Source organism: Emydura macquarii, unplaced genomic scaffold (assembly GCF_026122565.2).
Source record: "Emydura macquarii macquarii isolate MOO-44397 ecotype Brisbane River unplaced genomic scaffold, CSIRO-AGI_Emac_v2 contig_306, whole genome shotgun sequence".
Classification (NCBI taxonomy): domain Eukaryota; kingdom Metazoa; phylum Chordata; order Testudines; family Chelidae; genus Emydura; species Emydura macquarii.
The window spans coordinates 3,883,496-3,901,783 of record NW_027130443.1 but is presented as its reverse complement, the minus strand read 5'-3'; the positions used below and the strand labels follow the sequence as shown (position 1 = coordinate 3,901,783).

Genomic DNA, 18,288 nt, shown 5'->3' with positions numbered 1-18,288 from the left:
AGAAAAAACCCAACACATGTTCCCTTTTCCAATGCCTATAGCTAAGAGCAGGAACTGTATTTTCCATTTTATTTTGTACATAGCTTGACATATTGTTAATCTTCAATAAGCAGTACTGGATCGCTCTATGCTCTTGGTATCATTTTTCCCGACACCTAGTGAAGGAGAAACAGAGCCACTAGAAATCAGAAACAAAGATGGAAGCTCCTCCCTTACCGAAAGCTGCTTGGGCAGCTGCTCTGTGACAGTCTGTAAGAGGGTATGTGTAGGTTTTGGGTCAGAGAGTAGGATAAGATGAACATTCCTGTCTCCTCGGAGCAGAAGCCCTTTTGCCAGTATGCCAACTCGCATTACACCTTTCAGAATTCGGGGTGCAGCTTCTTCTTTCCTGTTGAGGAGAGAAACCATGGGAAAACATCAAACAGAGCTATCTATATTGAATCTGAGTCCTAAAATCTATCACAGATAGAAAACATCTGAAAAACAGAACTAAAATGCAATGAACAATATCATTAAGGCTACTAAAGTAAACTGCTGAACTGTATTTGTTAAAACAGAAGGGCACTGAAATCCCCATGCAATGCTTTCGCTCTGCTGCAGCACAAATTCATTTAAGTAACTTTAGTGGTAGTTGCTAGCTAAATAAGCTGCCATGAACATCATTATGACAGTGACTTTGCAACACATCTTCCCCTTTCAATTGTAATTTTGAAACCTTCAACTTAAAGCTAAATGCATGAGCCCTCCAGAACTCTTATTTAAAATATTACATAGAAATAGTGTAAAGATTTCACTACCACTCCATGTCTAACTGTTCACAGTGGAAACTATTCTTGTTCTACTTACTACTTTTGGAATGACTACTAGGTGCCAACTGATGTCACAGCTGTGAACAGCTGGAACATCTTCTGCAGGAATTGGACATTTTGTAACCCTTTTTATCTAGCTTCAACCAGCGTTACAGGATAGAAAACAGATTACAGCCACTAAGTAAGAAAGCCAATTCAGTATGTATCACAAGCTCTGTGATCTCTACCCGCATTGATGTTTAGGCAAGCAAAATACAAATGCACAAATCAGAGTGAGAAGAGGATTCCTTTTTGTCATTTTTAAACTCTCATTTTGCTGATATGGCCTCGTTACCCACCCCCTTCAGCAGACTCTGCAAATATTCTGGGATGACGACTTCCTCAGCACTCCAACAGTGTCAACCTCATCTTGCCACAATACTGCAGTAGCTACATATGGAAAGAGTCTATACAAGTTTGTTACCCTCTCTCTTCATCTTCTTCCTCTCTTTCAGATTCTTGCTCTGTCAATGAATCAGAGACGAGCTTAAGAGCACGTTCAGAATGGGAGACGACCTTCTGGATGGCCTGCAGCTCCTCTTCTGTTGGGTAGATGCTAGAGTGCTTTGTCATGATGTGACGGTCATCAGAAGAGTCTGGGCGTCTAGTAGGCTGAGAGAGACAAAATGACAAACTTTACTACCATTTGAGGGGCTGAGAGAAAAAAAGAGTGAAAAAAATTCTTAGCAATGCCGTCACCGTTAGACATCCTATATACATTCAAACTACATTAGAAGATGCAGAAGACTTTGTGAAAACAACTAAAGCAAAGACATTCCAGCTAGCAACGGGAAGTTTGCCAGGTCTCATAGGGTCAGGCTAGGAAAGCAGTAGGGAAAACTTAGCTGTTGCAGAAAGTGAGGCTCATTAAGTGGCGTTCTCCCCTCTGAATTAGCATTGCACAGCTCTAGGGGCTCCTAGATTCCAGGAGGTGAAGTCTTGTAAATCAGACTTTAAAAGCTAATGTCCTGACCACATGATGAGCCCACAGCACTATCCGTGCACTGTGGCCAGATCAAATTCCAGTTCAGGTAGTTACATTCTGCCTCCCTCAGTTCCCCATGTAATTTCAATAGGATCAGGTATTTTTAACTTCCCATCCTAAAGTGTTGTGCAGTGTTTTAATGCACTGAACAGTTGTCATGTTCCAACACAGAAGAGAGTATGTTCAATGCTGGGCAAGATAACGGATAGGAGTGCTACATCAGTGAATCTGTAAAATTAGGGAATTTGATGATTCATGTTGAGGATTCATTTGGATGAAAGGCTCCATGTAGCTGCAAGGTAATTAGTACATGGCACGGTAGCTGGACTGAGACATTAGTAGACAGGAGCTTAAATTTGTAGTAATTTTCCAAGTTCCCCAGCAGCAGGGTTTAATGAGCAATCTCATGAGTTAGCCTCACCAGCTCTCTCAAGTCAGGTTGTGTATGTTCTCATTGACTATAAAGACCTCCCAACTCCACCAGTGAGTATAAAACCAATCTCTAATCAGATCCCCACATGTGGAACTCTGTAAAAAATCTCTTTTGTTTAAAATGTATCAGGTGGCTTGGCAGAGTGACACCATCATACCGCACACCTAGATGTGTGACCCGTTCAATGTAGACAGTCTAGCCTAAGACTATTCAGTGAAAACTGTAAATAAGCCTTCCAGTTTTGAGTGAGTAAGATAAATAAGGTTCCATGAGAGGCGCACTGATATAGACACAGCATTAAAAAGTAAAGGAATAGTATGGTAAATTGAAGTGATTACTGAGGTCAGGAAAAGGAGCATCTATTGTGTTGGAAAGGCCAGTCTAGAGCTATATGCTCATGATTACAACAAAAACCCCATTTACTAAAGTCTGCCTTGGAGAATCAAACAAAAAGGAATCTGATTTCCAGGTCAGACTCTCAAAAATGCTTGTTAAATGCTTTGAAAATGACTAGGAAAGTACAATAAGAAAATGCATCTCGCTGTACAGGGGTTTTGTATGTGACAACCATCATGTCAGTAACCTACACACACGGGACGTGTAGATACACAGACAGATCACATGACATTTTATTTAGCAAGGGTGGCTAGTAATTTTTCCAATTTAAAAAGTGAATTTTCACATGTGCTTATTTTATCTCCTGCTAATGTAATGCACCTTCCACTCAGTGTCCAGGTAGTGTTCCCCTTCTTGTGCTGCCAAATGGAGTCCTCACAACAGATCTCAAGTGGGTGTGCATGCACATATGCAATCCTGTGGTGATATCTTGCCCCAACATAAAAGGTTTTTAAAAGAAAAGGTGAGTGTCAGGGTGCAGAGCACAAAAGGGTTGAGAAGATGATATGCAGAATCTATGTGTGATAAAAACTGAAGAGACGAAAGAGTCTAGACATAGAGGGTTAAAAAGAGGACACAGACAACTGCTTTCAAATGGCATTGTGATGCTGAATGTAAGGACAGGGCAGGAGTTTATATGCTTACCCTGCCAAGCAGTCCAACATTTCAGACATGCATTTGTCAAAAGTATTGCAACCAACTAAAAGCAGAGTTAATCTGTGTCCATTACGGATTCCACACACAAGATTAATCCTGCAATACTCAAATACACAAGGGAACGCATATTCTAGTCCTAAAACAGAGTTTAAAGATGCCAGACTTCTTCACATTTCTCCTTTCAGGAAACTGAATTCAGGGCTACCCACCAAGAGAGGAGGAACTGGCATGCCAGGTCTGCCCATAAGTGGGGGTGGATGCCAGTCTGCCACCATCCGACGCCGCTGCTCTTCCCAGTATAACTGCTCTTCCTCTACCCGCCGCCAGTACATTTCCTCTTCATAGCGCCTGAATGGAAAGAGGTAAAAAAAAGTGGTACAGTCACATCAAGCAAACATGAACTACAGTAAAGTACTCCTTGGCTCAAAACAGTCACTGTCTTCTGACCAGCTGATCAGGAAAAGACTATAATACTTTATGTAAGTTAAGAAACAACTTATAATGGTCATTCATGATCAGGTTAGCAAGACTGCATCAGGAGAATATGAAGAAAATGAACCGTGTAAGCAATCAGAATCAGACCTGGAGATTGCTGATCTTCTCACTTCCTGCCCTAGCACCTCTATGTATTGTTTAAATAGCTGTTGCTGCGTTTCAAATGGCTTATCAGTGAGAGTTAAGTGAATTATTAACAGGTCAAAATTCTGCAAAGGATGGACAGGCAGGGAGAGAAAATCTTAAGGAACCTTTTTTACAGAAACTGCACTACCCAGGAACTAATTATCTGGTGACAACCTCCAGCTGTGTGTGGTACTGCCAATGACATATGCCTACTATCCACCAGTACTTATTGGGGCCTGGGTGTGGCGGGGGGAGAAAGAGGGCATGGAGCACTATACAATATGTTCTCTAAGGCATTCTGCCTCAGAGTACAGAAGCTATACATCTTCCCACTCCACTTGGTGCTCTAGAGGAGGGGTTCTCAAACTGTGGGCTGTGACCCAACCACAGTCCCGGGTGGTCTGCCATGGTCTGCCCCCCCCAAACTGTATATGTCAGAGTGGTACCTGGAAACAGCCCACGCCCAGGGCCAGAGGAGCTCACCGCCCCTGCCAGGCAGCACAGGGCAATGGGTGAGGAGAAGGGGCTGGCCCTAAGAGATGGTGACTCCCAGGGTGACTGGAGGAGACTGGTGGGTTAGTGGCTGTTCCCAATCTGTGCTGCTGCACCCTGCTATCTGGGGCTGTCAGAATGCGGGTGAGTGTGGGCTGGAGTCCCTAGCCAGCCGGGTGGGAGGCAGGCGATGCTGCCAGGAGCTGCCAGCCTAGTGAGGAGGCGCAGGCAGCAGGGCTCACCCTTGCACAGTCAGCGGGCCATCCCCTAAGTCCCTCCTTCCTGTGGGCACAGTGGTCAGGGAATGTTTGGCTGGGGAGCCCCTGGGCTCAGAAACTCCTCCCTGTGCAGCCTGGCCTGGGCGGTCAGAGAGCGGCAGCCCAGGGTGATGCCACCCTTACTTCTGTGCTGCTGCTGGTTGACGGTGCTGCCTTCAGCTGGGTACCTGGTCAGCAGCTGCCACTCTCTGGCCACTATGGTCAAGAGGCAAGGAGCAGGGCGGGACTGGAGTGTGAAAATGAAGAAGGGAGCTCGGGGCAATGGGGGTGTAGGAGCAGCTGGGACCAGAGGCGCCAAAACAAGTTCGCCTCGGGGCACCATTTCTCCTCAGGCCAACCCTGGGTGCCTGCGAGGCACGCCAGGGTGCTGGGTGGGTGACTGGGGCAGGGCTTCCAGGTGACCAGCTCAAGGCACCTAGGAGGCTGCTGAGGTGAGGATGTCAGCGGGGGCTAGCTGTGGTGCCTGCCTGGCCCCTTCGCCGGCCCTGGTCCCTGCTGAGGCACACAGGACTCCTCTCCCTGACAGAGGCATGCTAATAGTGGGACGTTTTGCCTACTGCAGCTGCACAGGTGGCTCTCAGGGGAAAAAGTCTGGGAACCTCTGAATCTAGAGAAGTGAGGCCAAAATATGAGCAATCATCTAATTCCTTCAATTTATATTGCTTTCACACACTGTTTATTGGAAAAACAGGCCTATGTCAGGACACCTCTTCCCCTTCAAATGCTGTTCAGTTACAGAGAGGGCAAAGTACCAGCCAGTGAGAGCAAGATAACATCTGGTTTCAGTTTCCCTATACAGAGGCAATGGTCTTGGATGATACAGCTCTTAAACATCTTTATACTCCTGTCAGGTCATAAGCTTTTCTGTTATGGCAGGGATTTTCAACCTTTTACTTCCTACAATTGCACTGGCTACATTGCCTATCTCCTATCCATTCAGCCATTCTCGGCCAGTTTTCCTCAGATATGCCCAGAATCCTTTGCATCAGTTCCTATGTCACTACAGAAGTCAACACAGGGTTTTCTGGCATCTCAAGATGAAAAAGTGCAAGTAGCTAACCAAACAGGGAAAGGGACAGATATGACCACCTTTAAGGTTGAGAGCCCTTGCACTTGTAAAACTCAATGGATGGTGTGAATTTAACATGAAAGCATGAATCCAGCAGTACCCCATAAAATTCACATTTCTGTGAAAGTGATCTCCAATGGAGGACTCGCCTCATTTCCATGTGCCAACGCTGCTCTTCCTCTCTGCGTCTCTTTATCATATCCTTCTGTTTCTGCTTTTTCATCTTCTCCTCGTGCATTTTCCGAGCTCGGTTACTGGGCTTGATCTCAACTGGTAGATCTGGATTTACTTTCTTCTATGAGGAAGTTGCAACACATTTTAGAAAATCTTAAAAGCATTAATCACAAAGTCCGTAGAGTATCAATATAAAAACATGTCTACTACAATAGTCTACTACAATAGTTCCATGATTAAAGTGTTACTAATAAACCAGATATTACACTTTAGGTTTTTAGCTTCCATTTGACAGCACGTTGTATAAGGATAATTTTTATCATACTTAAACCTCTACCCCTGGAACAAGGAAATCTCTTAGTAAACTATTCCAGTTCCCAACATTACTTGCCAAAAAGACCAAGCCAAAACAGATTTAGGACAAAGTCTAAAACCCAAGAGCAACATTATAAAACTTAGATGCCTAATATTAGACAGCTAAATAAAAGTGTCCTGATTTTCAGAGATGAGCATTCACAACTCCCAATGAAGTACACTGGATTTTATGGGTACTCAGCACCTCTGAAAATCAGGCCCAAGGTGTAGGGAGCCCAAAATGGAAAATCTGGGACCAAGTCTCCACTTTCACATAAACCCAAGCTCTAAAGCTGAGATGTCTCAAAAGCGATAGTCAAAGGCTTAACCCAGGATAATTCTAAGTACATTTCAACCTTCTGAGAATAATTCTTCTAATCGGACTTTATATCAGTGCAGCCTCATTTAAATGAGGACTATCTACTTGAATATGGGATATCAGTTCTTTAAGAACTCTATTTTTTGCTGCTTCTTTCTCACCTTATATCAATGCTGTTTGCAACATTTCCACAGCAACCAAATGTTTGTGATGCTGCATTTGCCGGCAATGGAAGAGATGCTACAAACAAAAGTGGTAACTTCAGGCGAAGAACAAGTAGCAAGAACAGGTGAACACTTAGCAAAGAGAACTCATGTTCTTGTGTAAAAGGCTTTGACTGATTAAAGCATTAGCAACTGAAACCAGAAAACAAAATGTGGATAGGCAACTATAACTTTTTTTTCATCTCGGAGCTTTTTAAAGTTTGTAAGTCTTGCTAACAGTCAATGGAAATGAACAATTTGGTCTTGTTACTTTTGAACAAAAAGGCAGAATATTTTTACTCTGTGTAGGCTTCAAAATATTGGTAAGACAAGGAATGGCTAGTTCTGGACATGACAAAGCAAAGGGTATGGAAGGTATGACTCCAAACCAAATAATTTCTGTATGATTGAAAGGACAAGTTGGGGTAATAATCTAAAGAGCCTAAACTTGCTTCCAAGACACTTTACTTCAACAAGAACTACAACAGGTAAAATATACTCAATATGGGTCAATAACCAAATATGCTTTGCTACCCAAAGAGACCAACTGAAACGCCTGATGTAAAATGGCCTAAGGAGGTTTAACCTAAGAATTTTAAAATATGCTTTTTAGGTCCCTCTGTCCTGGATTTAAGTGGTGTTTGCCACCCCCGACATATTGTAACATACAGTGCTTGCAAAGCTTGTGAAATGCTTTGTGTTTGCTAAAAATATTTCTAAAAAACAGAGCTTTGCCAATCAGTGCCTAAAAGCAATTAAGGTCAACAATTGCAAAAAAGATGTTAAAATGGTGAAGATTAATCTTTCCGACATAAGGAACTCAGACCCAATGACTGCATCAAGCCTATAAACTGTATTCACTGATAGTTGAATTGACAAAGTCAAACTGAGTTTGGCGGATTAAATTCTTTATGATCTGTGCAACAACTTTGGCTTCACGTTAACAATTCCAATAATTGTCTTACTGAACACAATAAATCCATCCCAGGCATGTCCACTAGTTTAGTGGTTAATTTCTACTATAACATCATTCCCTGCAAGACAGTGCAGGATGGTTAAGTACAGTTGGGACAGTCTTTTACAGTTAATCCATTTCATGAAACACCAATCAAGATCACCATCTACTGGCCACTTACTTATAATTTCAAGAACTTCAGTATAGCAATCCACTGATGTCTTTGGAACAGAAGGCACTGATTGTTAGGAAATCAGCATTACCAAAGGCCAATTCTTTTGTGACAACAAGTTTGGGCAGAGCTGCTATCGAAAACGGATCATGCATGGGGAAACTTGACTCAGTACCATAATATTCATAACGTGACAAAAATGTCACCACACTCTTAACATACATTTGCTTTTGATACAATACTTTTGATGTTAAATGGCTGTTCTGAATAAAATTTGCTCCTTTAATGAAAACCAGATTCTGCTGGGTTTGTTTTAATGAATTAGAATCATGGGAGGCTGTCGCCTTGGCAGGAACATCAAGCTTGCAAACTGACTGCCATTTCATTAAAGAATGAGGAAGCAATTGGTAGCAACAGCCCATTTTCAATACCTCCTGCTGGGATTACTAAGCAGAGAAGAGTATATTATAAGTATGCTTGTCATTTAAAACCATGGAAATAAATGGCTGATATAGAAATTCAGCATTTAGTCTCCGCATAAGTATCTTTAACTACTGAAGAAATTATTCATCTTGTGCAGTAATGATGGTTCTTCGAAATATGTCCTCTTATGGGTGCTCCACTGTAGGCCTGTCTGCATCTCTCTGCTGTTGATCGGAGAACTTCGGTAGCAGTCTATCCCTCCCACGCATGCACTGCTCCCCGTCTGCCACAAGGCCAGCCAGAGTGGACAGACATTCCCTCCTCAGTTCCTTCTCTACCGCAGAGTCAACTACTAGAACTCCAAAGTAGAGGGCAGGAGGGTGGGTCATAGAGCATCCATAGGGACACACATCTTGAAGAACTATCGTTACTGCACAAAGTGAGTAACTTCTTCTTTGAATAGTGTCCCTATGGGTGGCTCCAATGTAGGTGACTCCCAAGCAATACCCACCACTGGAGGTTGGGACTTCAGAGTTGAGTCTGATATGGATGATAGTACAGTGGCACTGAATTTGGCATTTGCAGGTAAATCCCCCAGGAGAGCATAGTGTTCTGCAAAGGTGTGTGCAGATGCTCAGATAGCTGCTCTGCAAATACCTCTGGAGAAGGCGACAGATGAGGAAACTGATTCCACAGAATGAGTGCGTACTGAAGATGCGAGTGTTACATTATGCAATTGGTAACAGAGTTAAATACAGCTCAAAATCCACTTGGATAGTCTCTGAGCTGAAACTGCTGTACCTTTTGACCTATCTGCAATGGAGAGGAAGTGTCTCGGAGATTTCCTGAAGGCTCTTGTCCTGTCCAAATAGAAGGCCAAGGCTCTCCTCATGTCAAGCGTATTGAGGATGGCTCCCCTATTATCCTGATGGGGTTTGGAATAAAAGGCTGGAAGCTGAATAAGCTGATTTATGAGAAATGCAAAAGTCACCCTGGGGTTAACTTCAGATGTGGAGAGATGTCAGAAAGTCTGCCATCAGAACTGCTATTTCCCGGCAGAGGTGATGGTGGAGAAGAAAGGTTAGTTAGTGAACAAGTAGCCATGGGTTCAAATAGTTGACTTTTTAATGCCTTTGAAAGAAGAGGCCTCCTTTGAGAAACCTCTTCGTTGTTGGATGCCAAAAGATTGAATATCCTTCCACCTGCTCATGGAAGATTGCAACTGCTGCTAGATGAACTTTCAGCGAACTGACAGAATCCTGATTTCTTGAGAGTCAACAGGTAGTTTAGGATCACCAGTTGGGTGGATATATTAGGGATATTAGGGATGTATTCCATTTCTGTATGGCAAGTAGCTCTTTTCCTACTGTGCAGTAACACTTCTTGCACCTCTTCAGAGCAAGATGTCTCTATGCACTGGAACCATGAAGGAGCCAGGTTTTGAGCTGTAGAATCCCCAATTTGGATGGAGAGTGCATGTCTCTTTCTGTGATAGAAGATAAGGAATGACTAGAAGAGTCATCAGTGGACATAGTGTCAGCTGTGACAGGAAAGTACCATGTCTGTCTGGGCCAGGTGAAAGCAATCAGTCTGATCTTTGCACTCTTCACTCTCAACAGGATTTTCAGTATTAGAGGGAATGGGAAGAAGGCATAAAGAAGGTTCTCATCCCATGGAAGAAGGAAAGCATCTCCCATTGAGTGTCATCCGATCCCCGCTTCGGAGCAGTACCGTGGACATTTCTTGTTTTGGTAAGTAGCAAATAGATCTATTGTTGGTGTTCCCAATTGTCAGAATACATTGTGGAATGCCACTGAATCTACCTCCCATTTGTGGTCATGTGGAAATTTGTGGCTGAGATAGTCTGCGGTTGTGTTCTGTATTCCCAGCAAGTAGGCCGCTAATATTAGCATATTGTGGGAGATGCATCAGTTCCGTAGTTTTAGTGCTGCTATGCATAGGGAGTGAGACCTGGCGCCTCCCTGATAGTTTATGTAATACATGCAGGACATATTGTCTGTCATGACCCTTTGTGTGTGTCTTTGATTAGCCGAAGGAAGTGAGTGCACACATTTCTGATCATTCTGAGTTCAAGCACATTGATGTGCAAGCATGTCTCTGCCAGAGACAATCTGCCCTGTATTGTGCAACCATTGAGATGCGTGTCCCATCCTATGAGAGATGCACTGGTGCTCAGAAGTATAGATGGGGAAGACTGAACAAAGTGGATTCTTATACAGATGTTTACTGAGTTCTGCCCCAGTCCAAGGACTGATTGACCCTGGTGGGCATCGATAGTAGTTTAGTTACGTTGTCTCTGTTTGGCTTGTAAACCGACCCGAACCATGTTTAGAGGCATCTCATGTGTAGTCTGGCATAAGCGATAACTGATGTGCCCCAGGAGCTGGAGGCAATGTCTGGCCGAAATTTGGAGGCTGGATTGTACTGTCTCTATCAGCAAGGAGAGACAAACCTGTTATGTGGGAGGCACGCCTTTGCCTAAATGGAGTTGAGGTCAGCTCCTATGAATTCTGGCCTCTGTACTGGTGTTGACTTTTGTTCGTCAATCTGTAGGCCCATATTCTGAAACAGGTTCAGTGTAGTCTGAGAGACTCGTTGGGCCTCTGTGAAGGACCGAGTGCTGAGAAGGCAGTTGTCCAGGCAAGGATAAATCATGATGCCTAAAGAGCACAAGTGGGCCTCCACTATTGAGAGGACCGTGGAGAATACTCTGGGGCCGATGAGAGACCAAAAGGGAGTACTCTGTATTGGTAGTGGTCTTGGCTTAGCATGAACCTGAGGTAACATCTGTGGCTCGGTATGATCGAGATGTGAAAATATGCATCTTGAATGTTGAGGGCTGAGAACCAGTCTCCTTTTTCTAACGCAGGAATGCTTGTTGATAATGTTACCATCTTGAACTTTTGAGCCTTAACAAACTTGTTGAGTGCTCTGAGGTCCAGTATGGGTCTTCAACCCCTTTTTCTTCAGTATCAGGATGTAATGAGAGTAGAAGCCTCTGCCCCTTAGACATGTGGGCATTGACTCTATGGTTCCTACACAGCAGGCTCCCATGAGAATGGTCCCTGAAGAGGGATGGGGAAGGATGTTTGGGAGGGGGAAGGGAGTAGAAATGGATGGAGTATTCATCTCGGATGATCTCCAGCACCCATTTGTTGGAGGTTATCCATTCCCAGGTGCTGTGAAATGGGGCAAGGCAGTCTCTAAAGGGATGGGTGGAGTTTTTAATCGTGAAGAGAGGAAAGCATTCAATGGGCATCTCAACCAACCCATCAAAACTGCCTCTTTGAGGTGGGGGGCCAAGCAGGAGTTTGCTGAGATCCATACAGCTTCCTCCTAGGGAACCTGGGTTTCTTCCTCTGAGGTTCATATGATCTGTATGAATATTGAGATGGCTATTGGGACAAGTATTGTGAGCGAGGCTTGAACGGAGGCTGAGGGCTGTACTTTCTTTTATATCCAAGTGTATAGATCCTGAGGGATAGAAGAATAGCTCTTGAATCTTTTAACATGTGGAGGGAGCCATCAATCTTTTCAGCAAATAATTTCATCCCCTGAAAACAAAGGTTCTCCACTGTCGTTTGGATCTGCTTGTGGAAGCCAGAGAGATGAAATCACAAGGCCTGTCTCATCACAATGGCAGTCTAAATAGAACATACTGCCATGTCAGCTGCATAAAGTGCAGACTGGAGAAACGTTTCTGCCACCAGCTGGCCTTTGTTAACCAAAGCTTTAAATTGGTCCTTGTGAGAATCGAGAAGCTGTTCAATAAAAGAACTAAGCTTCACATAGTTCTGATGGTCATACTTAGCCCACATGGCTTGAGAGCTTGCCACTCGGTATTGGAGGGTGGCTGAGTAGTATGCCTTCCTGCTGAACAGGGCTAGGTGCTTCCAGTCTTAAGGGGTGGACTTAGTTAATTGTAAAGGTCACCAACATCATTCTGAGTCCACAATGATCGAATGGATAAGCAGGTGTGAGAACAGGAATTCCGTGTCCTTCGCTGGCACATATTTCTTTTCCACCCTCTTACAAATTGGTGGGACAAATACAAGGTCTGCCTTATCACATTGGTGGGGTCCAGTAGAGTCTCATTAACAGGGAGGGCCACTCCGGAGAAGGTGGAGGAATGTAAAACGTCCACCAGCTGGTGGTGTGACAAAGACACCTTTTGTAAAGGTATTTGGAGTGCCTCTGCCATCCTCTATGCCAAATCCTGGAACAGTTTAAAGGTATCCATCATAGATGGCAGAGGGAGCATCACCATCTTATCTGATGATGATGACGAGAAGTGGGCTGGAGGAATGACTTCCTCCTCAACTTCAATCTCCGGTTCTTCCCTTGCCAGCACGTGGCGCTCAGATGCCCTCAAGGCAGCGGCCGAAGGAGGCTACTTCCTTGGCTGTTGGTAGGCCATACTAGAGGTGATGGAGGCCTATAGCCTTTGGGCCTGCCTGGTGTCTCAGTAAGGCCATTGTGGTGGGAAAGGACCTGTGGTTGAGACAACGGCTGCCCATGGAGGCTGTGAATCAGAGGGGTGATATGCCTGGTGTCCATGGTGAAGTTTGGCTCTGTACTGTGGGTGAGAAGAGCATTGGGAAGCTAGGTCCTCTTGCTCACTTTCTGATTCCAACCATGAAAAAAGCGGTGCGTGGCAAGTTATCCGTGAGACAAGGGCTCCAGGTAAACTCAGTACCAGGGCCCCAGTACTGGAGAGGAGCAGAGGAGAGTCCAGTGCGTCGGACACCAAAAAATCTGTCACGCAGCAGAAATCTGTCAGTACAGAGGGTATCAGTACCAGTGAAAGCTGTCAGTGCCAAGAGGCTTCTACTGACAGTGTCAGAGATGCAGACCTGATAGCAGGAGCCGTTAATGCCTGGCATGTCGTCGGTGGTACAGATATTGATGACTGTACCAACAGAGCCTTCTCCAGGGAGGGTCTTCTATGTTTCTTACACCCCCGCGCTACTGATGCTTTTCTGTCTGCGCCCATTGGGTCTTTAGGCATTCCAGCTTGCCCTGTGTACCAGATTTAGACTGCTTTGGTGCCAATGGTACCTATGATACTGTCCAAGCCAGGTATTGTTTTCAGCTCCATCAGGGCTTGCTATGGGGACTCACAGGCCTTTTCCTAGAGGCCTTATGTGAATGGCTCACAGGTGGCTCTCTTAAGCTCACCTCCCTTTGAAGTGGAGTGTTGTGGTGAAGGCTCCTGCTGGGATTATGGAATCAGTCCTTCAACCTCCAGGAGGAGTTTGAGCCTCAGTTCTGTCCTTCCTGGATCTGGGCTTCAGCTGCTGACACATGCCACACTTCTGTGGAATGTGTGTCTCTCCAAGGAAGACAAAGTCCTTTTCTTCTTTTTAGGCAACAGCCAAAATAAAATGTAAATGAAGCAAAGAAAGAAAAGGAGGTTTCAAAAGAAGCTAAAATTAACAATTCTAAGAGAGAGTTCATGATCCACGAATAGACAACTCTAGCTCTGTCTCTAGCCAGAGGCGGTTGAGAAGGAACTGAGGAGGGATTGCTGCACATGCTGGCTAGCATCATGGCAGACGAGCCAGACTGCTACCAAAGTTCTCTGATCAGCAGCACAGGGAGGCAGACACACCTAGAGTGGAGCACCCATAAGGACACTACTCAAAGAACAACTTAAAGTTGCCTCTAGTGATCACAGGATTTTTCCCTCTCCTCCCTGGAAAACAGTATTACTAAGCTCCTTCTTATATGTCCAAACAACTATGCAAAATTAATTTTGCTATTGACTGACCCATTTTGAATTAGTGCTGGAAATGGCAAACTGTTTGCCACACTGTTTGCCTGAACTGCAAAATTCCTTGTAAAAAGATGTCTAATTCCCCTACTGCCCCACTTAAAGGCTAAAGAGGAGACACTCAATCCAGACAAGTGCTTTGGGAGAGAGATAGTATGCCCACTCTCTTCAAGAAACTACCACCAATGAGAAGGGAGAGGGATCAGGAATGAGTTCTATTGGATGTTTCTCAGCAATTATCGTATAATTATTTAATAAATGAAAAAACACTTGAAATTGTCTTTTCTAGCATTAACATATTCCAGTAGGATGCCTGAGAACACGGTGAATTGGTAATTTAACCTGACTTTATATGATATGATTATATTCTTTTAGAAAGCAAGAATTTCACCCAGATGAAATACAAAACAAATGGTTAGAGTTGTGTTTTGAAAATCTGCATTCAGACATGCAAGATCTAGTTTCATTTTACACTAGTTTGTTTGAAACTTATTTGTTTAGTGCTAACACAATGCTGGAAAGCATTTATTTCCTCCAACAGAATCTACTCACGTCAGTTACCAACTTTAAGTTTTTTGCACTGAACATACATCTAGGATAAGTTTCCTTTATATTTTTTATGAAAAAAGATTTGAGTGTACAGTCAGAGATGCTAAATATAGTAAGACCTGAGAAGATCTGGAAGTGGACAATTCTTGGCTGAAAAAATGTTTGCAAGAAATTTTTCTGGACCTATCCCATTCCCTTTGACATCTGATGGAATCTCTCTTAGATATTTAGAAAAAGCTTTTTTACAAAATAAAGTAGTGATTTCTCCCCCTTCTTCTATTTTAGGACTTGAGACTGAATCCACTACGGTCCAAGTCCCTTTGGTAGAGCACTGTGAGAGGATATTCCCTTTCACACCTTGTACTGCAGCCGATGCCTACGCCCCTTCAGGTGCATGTCCTTGGCATTAGGATCATTGAAACTGCACTCGCAGAGCTTACAGTGAAACCGGATCATTTTTCCTTCATCATTGCGTACCTGAGACAAAATATGTAATTTAATAGTTACAGGCACTGTTTGTGGCAACAACAAAATTATCTCGCATTTAAGAGCCTTTCATCCCAGTGGATCCTAAGGCACTTTACGAACTTAAAAGTATGTACATTTATCCATTACTAAAATTCAGTCAATTCTTGGGTGAGACAGCATCTATTTAATAGCTCACTGTGACACAGCACAGCTGTTTAGGAAAGGAAGAGAAGAGACAATGTCCAATTTAAACTGTAGGAGAAATGTAGGGAGGCCCAGTGTAAACATATATATAAAGAAATTTAACCAGAACATTAACACTTATGAAACCATGACAACTGTCATGAACACAAGTAGTCAGAACCTCAGTTTTATGGCTCATTTGAAAAGTGGGTTATCCAGCTGCACCACACACCTTAGCACCAAGCTAGGATTTTTGTGCAGTAATGATTCAAAGTGAAGAGCATCATCTACTGAATCACGACTACCACCACCACCACTTCTTGCAGCACCAAGATGTTCCCAACCTTTGTTAAGCTGGTGACTCTGACCCAGGTCACAGCTCATGGAGACATGGCTCCAAGCATAAATGATTCTTAAACTTCAAAAACTGTTTTCTGTTTGTTTATCACTATTTGTTTATCATCATAGCAAGGATGGGAAACAGAACACTGAAGTAAACAAAATTCCACTGGAAATGATACAGCTGAAAATTTAATCTTGATTTCCAATCTCATTTTACAGAACTAGGGATTCAAGAGCAAGGGAACATTTTAAAGACGAATTAAAATATTAACAGAAACATAATTAAATGATTTTGGTACTTGGCACAGCCTCATAAACTGTATTAGGCAGCGCAGACGCACAGCTCTCAAACAGGGACTCTTTAATAGGCTATTTAAATCCAGCATTTGGGCACCCAAATGCAGATGTGAAAATTGGGCCACAGTTATTCAACACAAGATGAAATGGAGGGTAAAGAATGAAGTCAGCAGCCAGATTATTTTTCTCAGGATGCTCAATGTTGAAAATACATAAACCACCATGCTTTAAGTATATCTGAACTTCAAAGCCTCACATTATACAGCTGTAATTGTGACTGATTTGTTAATCATTTGTGAATTGTGGAAAAATATTGTCAAGCATTACCTCTTCCACATAGTCATGACCCACAGGCTGTACATCAAGTAAACCTCCAGGGTCATCCCCAGAGCTATCATGTGTGGGCTGCTCATTTTGTAGCTCTGATTTTGGTTGCATGGCCTTCACTTCCTCCAGTTTGATGCTTGTTGCCTGAAGTTTATTAGTCCCTGAATAAAGAGAGCTGGATTAATAACCAACCTGATTCCTTATGATCTGTGAAAGTATCATTATCCTCATTATCAGTGCTTTGTATTACAAATCCATCATATCATTGTTAATTTCTCTTTATAATGCCAAATGACAATATCCCAATGGCTAGTCCTGCAGAGCTTTTTGTCATTATAGCAGCTGCCAAAAATATAACTGGGTAAGATTTACTGATCAACTATACAATCACTAACACCAAAAATTCCCATATCTATCGTAATAATTAAAAGTTACACATTGCTAGTTAAGTGCAAGTTTTTCTTATCAGCCTTCCATTCAGACTATAAGTTTTTACTCTCTAACAACCAATAATTAACTTTAAAATAAACAACATTTACCATAAACAAGCAGACTAGACTACTGTAAAGGTAAGTAAGTTCTTTTAATAGGAGCAATTCTTTCAAAAGAGAACAAGCAACAGACCTGAACTTCAACAACTACAGTGCATTTCCCAGTAGCTGTTTTCCAATTTACCAGGTCTTAGATCTGATGATCAAATAAATCACTGTTGGAGATTCTAAATGTACAAGTTGCTGCCAAATGTTACAGGTTTTTTGTGTTCAGGAGTTGCTGTTAAGTATCCCTGTCTGATAATCTGTTCAGAGGCATTTCTCTCTGGTAGGGAACTCTTGTACTTAAAGGCTAACTTAAATATAAAAAAAATTAAAAGAGGCAAAGGCTCAATAGTGAGAGATAAAAATCAGTTTAATATCAAGATTCAAAAGTATTTCTACAGATTCCAACAACATATAATTCCCAATGTTTGACAGTCTGCTAAAATAGGACAGCCAGGCGATGCAACTTCCAGACGAAGCCCTCCCACCATTTCCTCAAACATCAGGGTCCAAAAGAAGAAATAAGCAAATATGGAAGCCATCAGACTTGTACAGAAACAAAAATCCCTGTTCTGCTTCTGGAGCACTTTTGGGGGCAGAAGAAGACTGCTGCAGCTTTAGATTTTAGAAGCAAAGTGATTAAAAAATAAACTTTTTTCAGAGTCATTTAAGGAGCTTGATGTGCAATTACTTTTCCTTGATCGGTTTTCCTGAATAATGATGGGAACATGAAAAGGCCCCACCTGCAAGCATTTGGAAGAACCGCATCTTTTAAATTGTAATTCATGGATTCAGGTGATGGATTTTAGACAATACATCACAAACAAGAACAGTTAAAAATGGATTTTAAAGAGACATACCTGCAAATGTTATCTTTGATGCAACTGGTTTCTTCACTAGCACTGGCTTGCTTATGTTGCTTGTACTGTTAGTTGCTATAGCTGTTGGCTTTGTCAGTGTAACAGATGTGGCTGCAGGGGCATGGGCAGCTGGCTTACTTGCCGCAGCAATGGTAGTTCCCGAACCAGAGTTCACTACTACAGGCTCTATTGAAGGTATGGGCTTCCCCAATTTAGTATGCAATTTAACAACCTGAAATACATGAAGTAGTCATATCAAAGGGCAGGACTAGAAAGGGACAGAAGTTAACAGCAATATTATAAAACTTTTCCCTGGAAAAATGTATATGTTTACAAGAAAACAGAAGTAATCTCCACACCCAATAAAAATATATAATAAAATTAAGTGATACTACAAACACACTTTAGATGAATTGTTCCATTGTAATATTATATTTATAACATCTACAGTTTTGTAGGTGGTCCTGAAAGACAGAGGCGTGCTCCGTAGCAAAACATTTTAAAAGTATTAAACTGTTTTCCCACCAAGGGGCATGCCTACCTACAGAATGGC

General features: G+C 42.8%; 1 protein-coding gene across 1 annotated transcript in view; it reads right to left on the bottom strand.

Annotated features, from left to right (window-relative positions):
- The window catches only part of MATK (megakaryocyte-associated tyrosine kinase), a 92,100-nt gene that overhangs the window by 39,027 nt on the left and 34,785 nt on the right, over window positions 1-18,288 (bottom strand). Inside the window, exons 7-13 of the mRNA XM_067557238.1 lie at window positions 17,736-17,967; window positions 16,340-16,500; window positions 15,080-15,199; window positions 5,929-6,074; window positions 3,529-3,667; window positions 1,273-1,460; window positions 217-388 (exon numbers count right to left, since the gene is read on the bottom strand). Of these exons, the coding sequence (XP_067413339.1) occupies window positions 217-388; window positions 1,273-1,460; window positions 3,529-3,667; window positions 5,929-6,074; window positions 15,080-15,199; window positions 16,340-16,500; window positions 17,736-17,967 (1,158 nt within the window). The remainder of the gene's footprint in view (window positions 1-216; window positions 389-1,272; window positions 1,461-3,528; window positions 3,668-5,928; window positions 6,075-15,079; window positions 15,200-16,339; window positions 16,501-17,735; window positions 17,968-18,288) is intronic.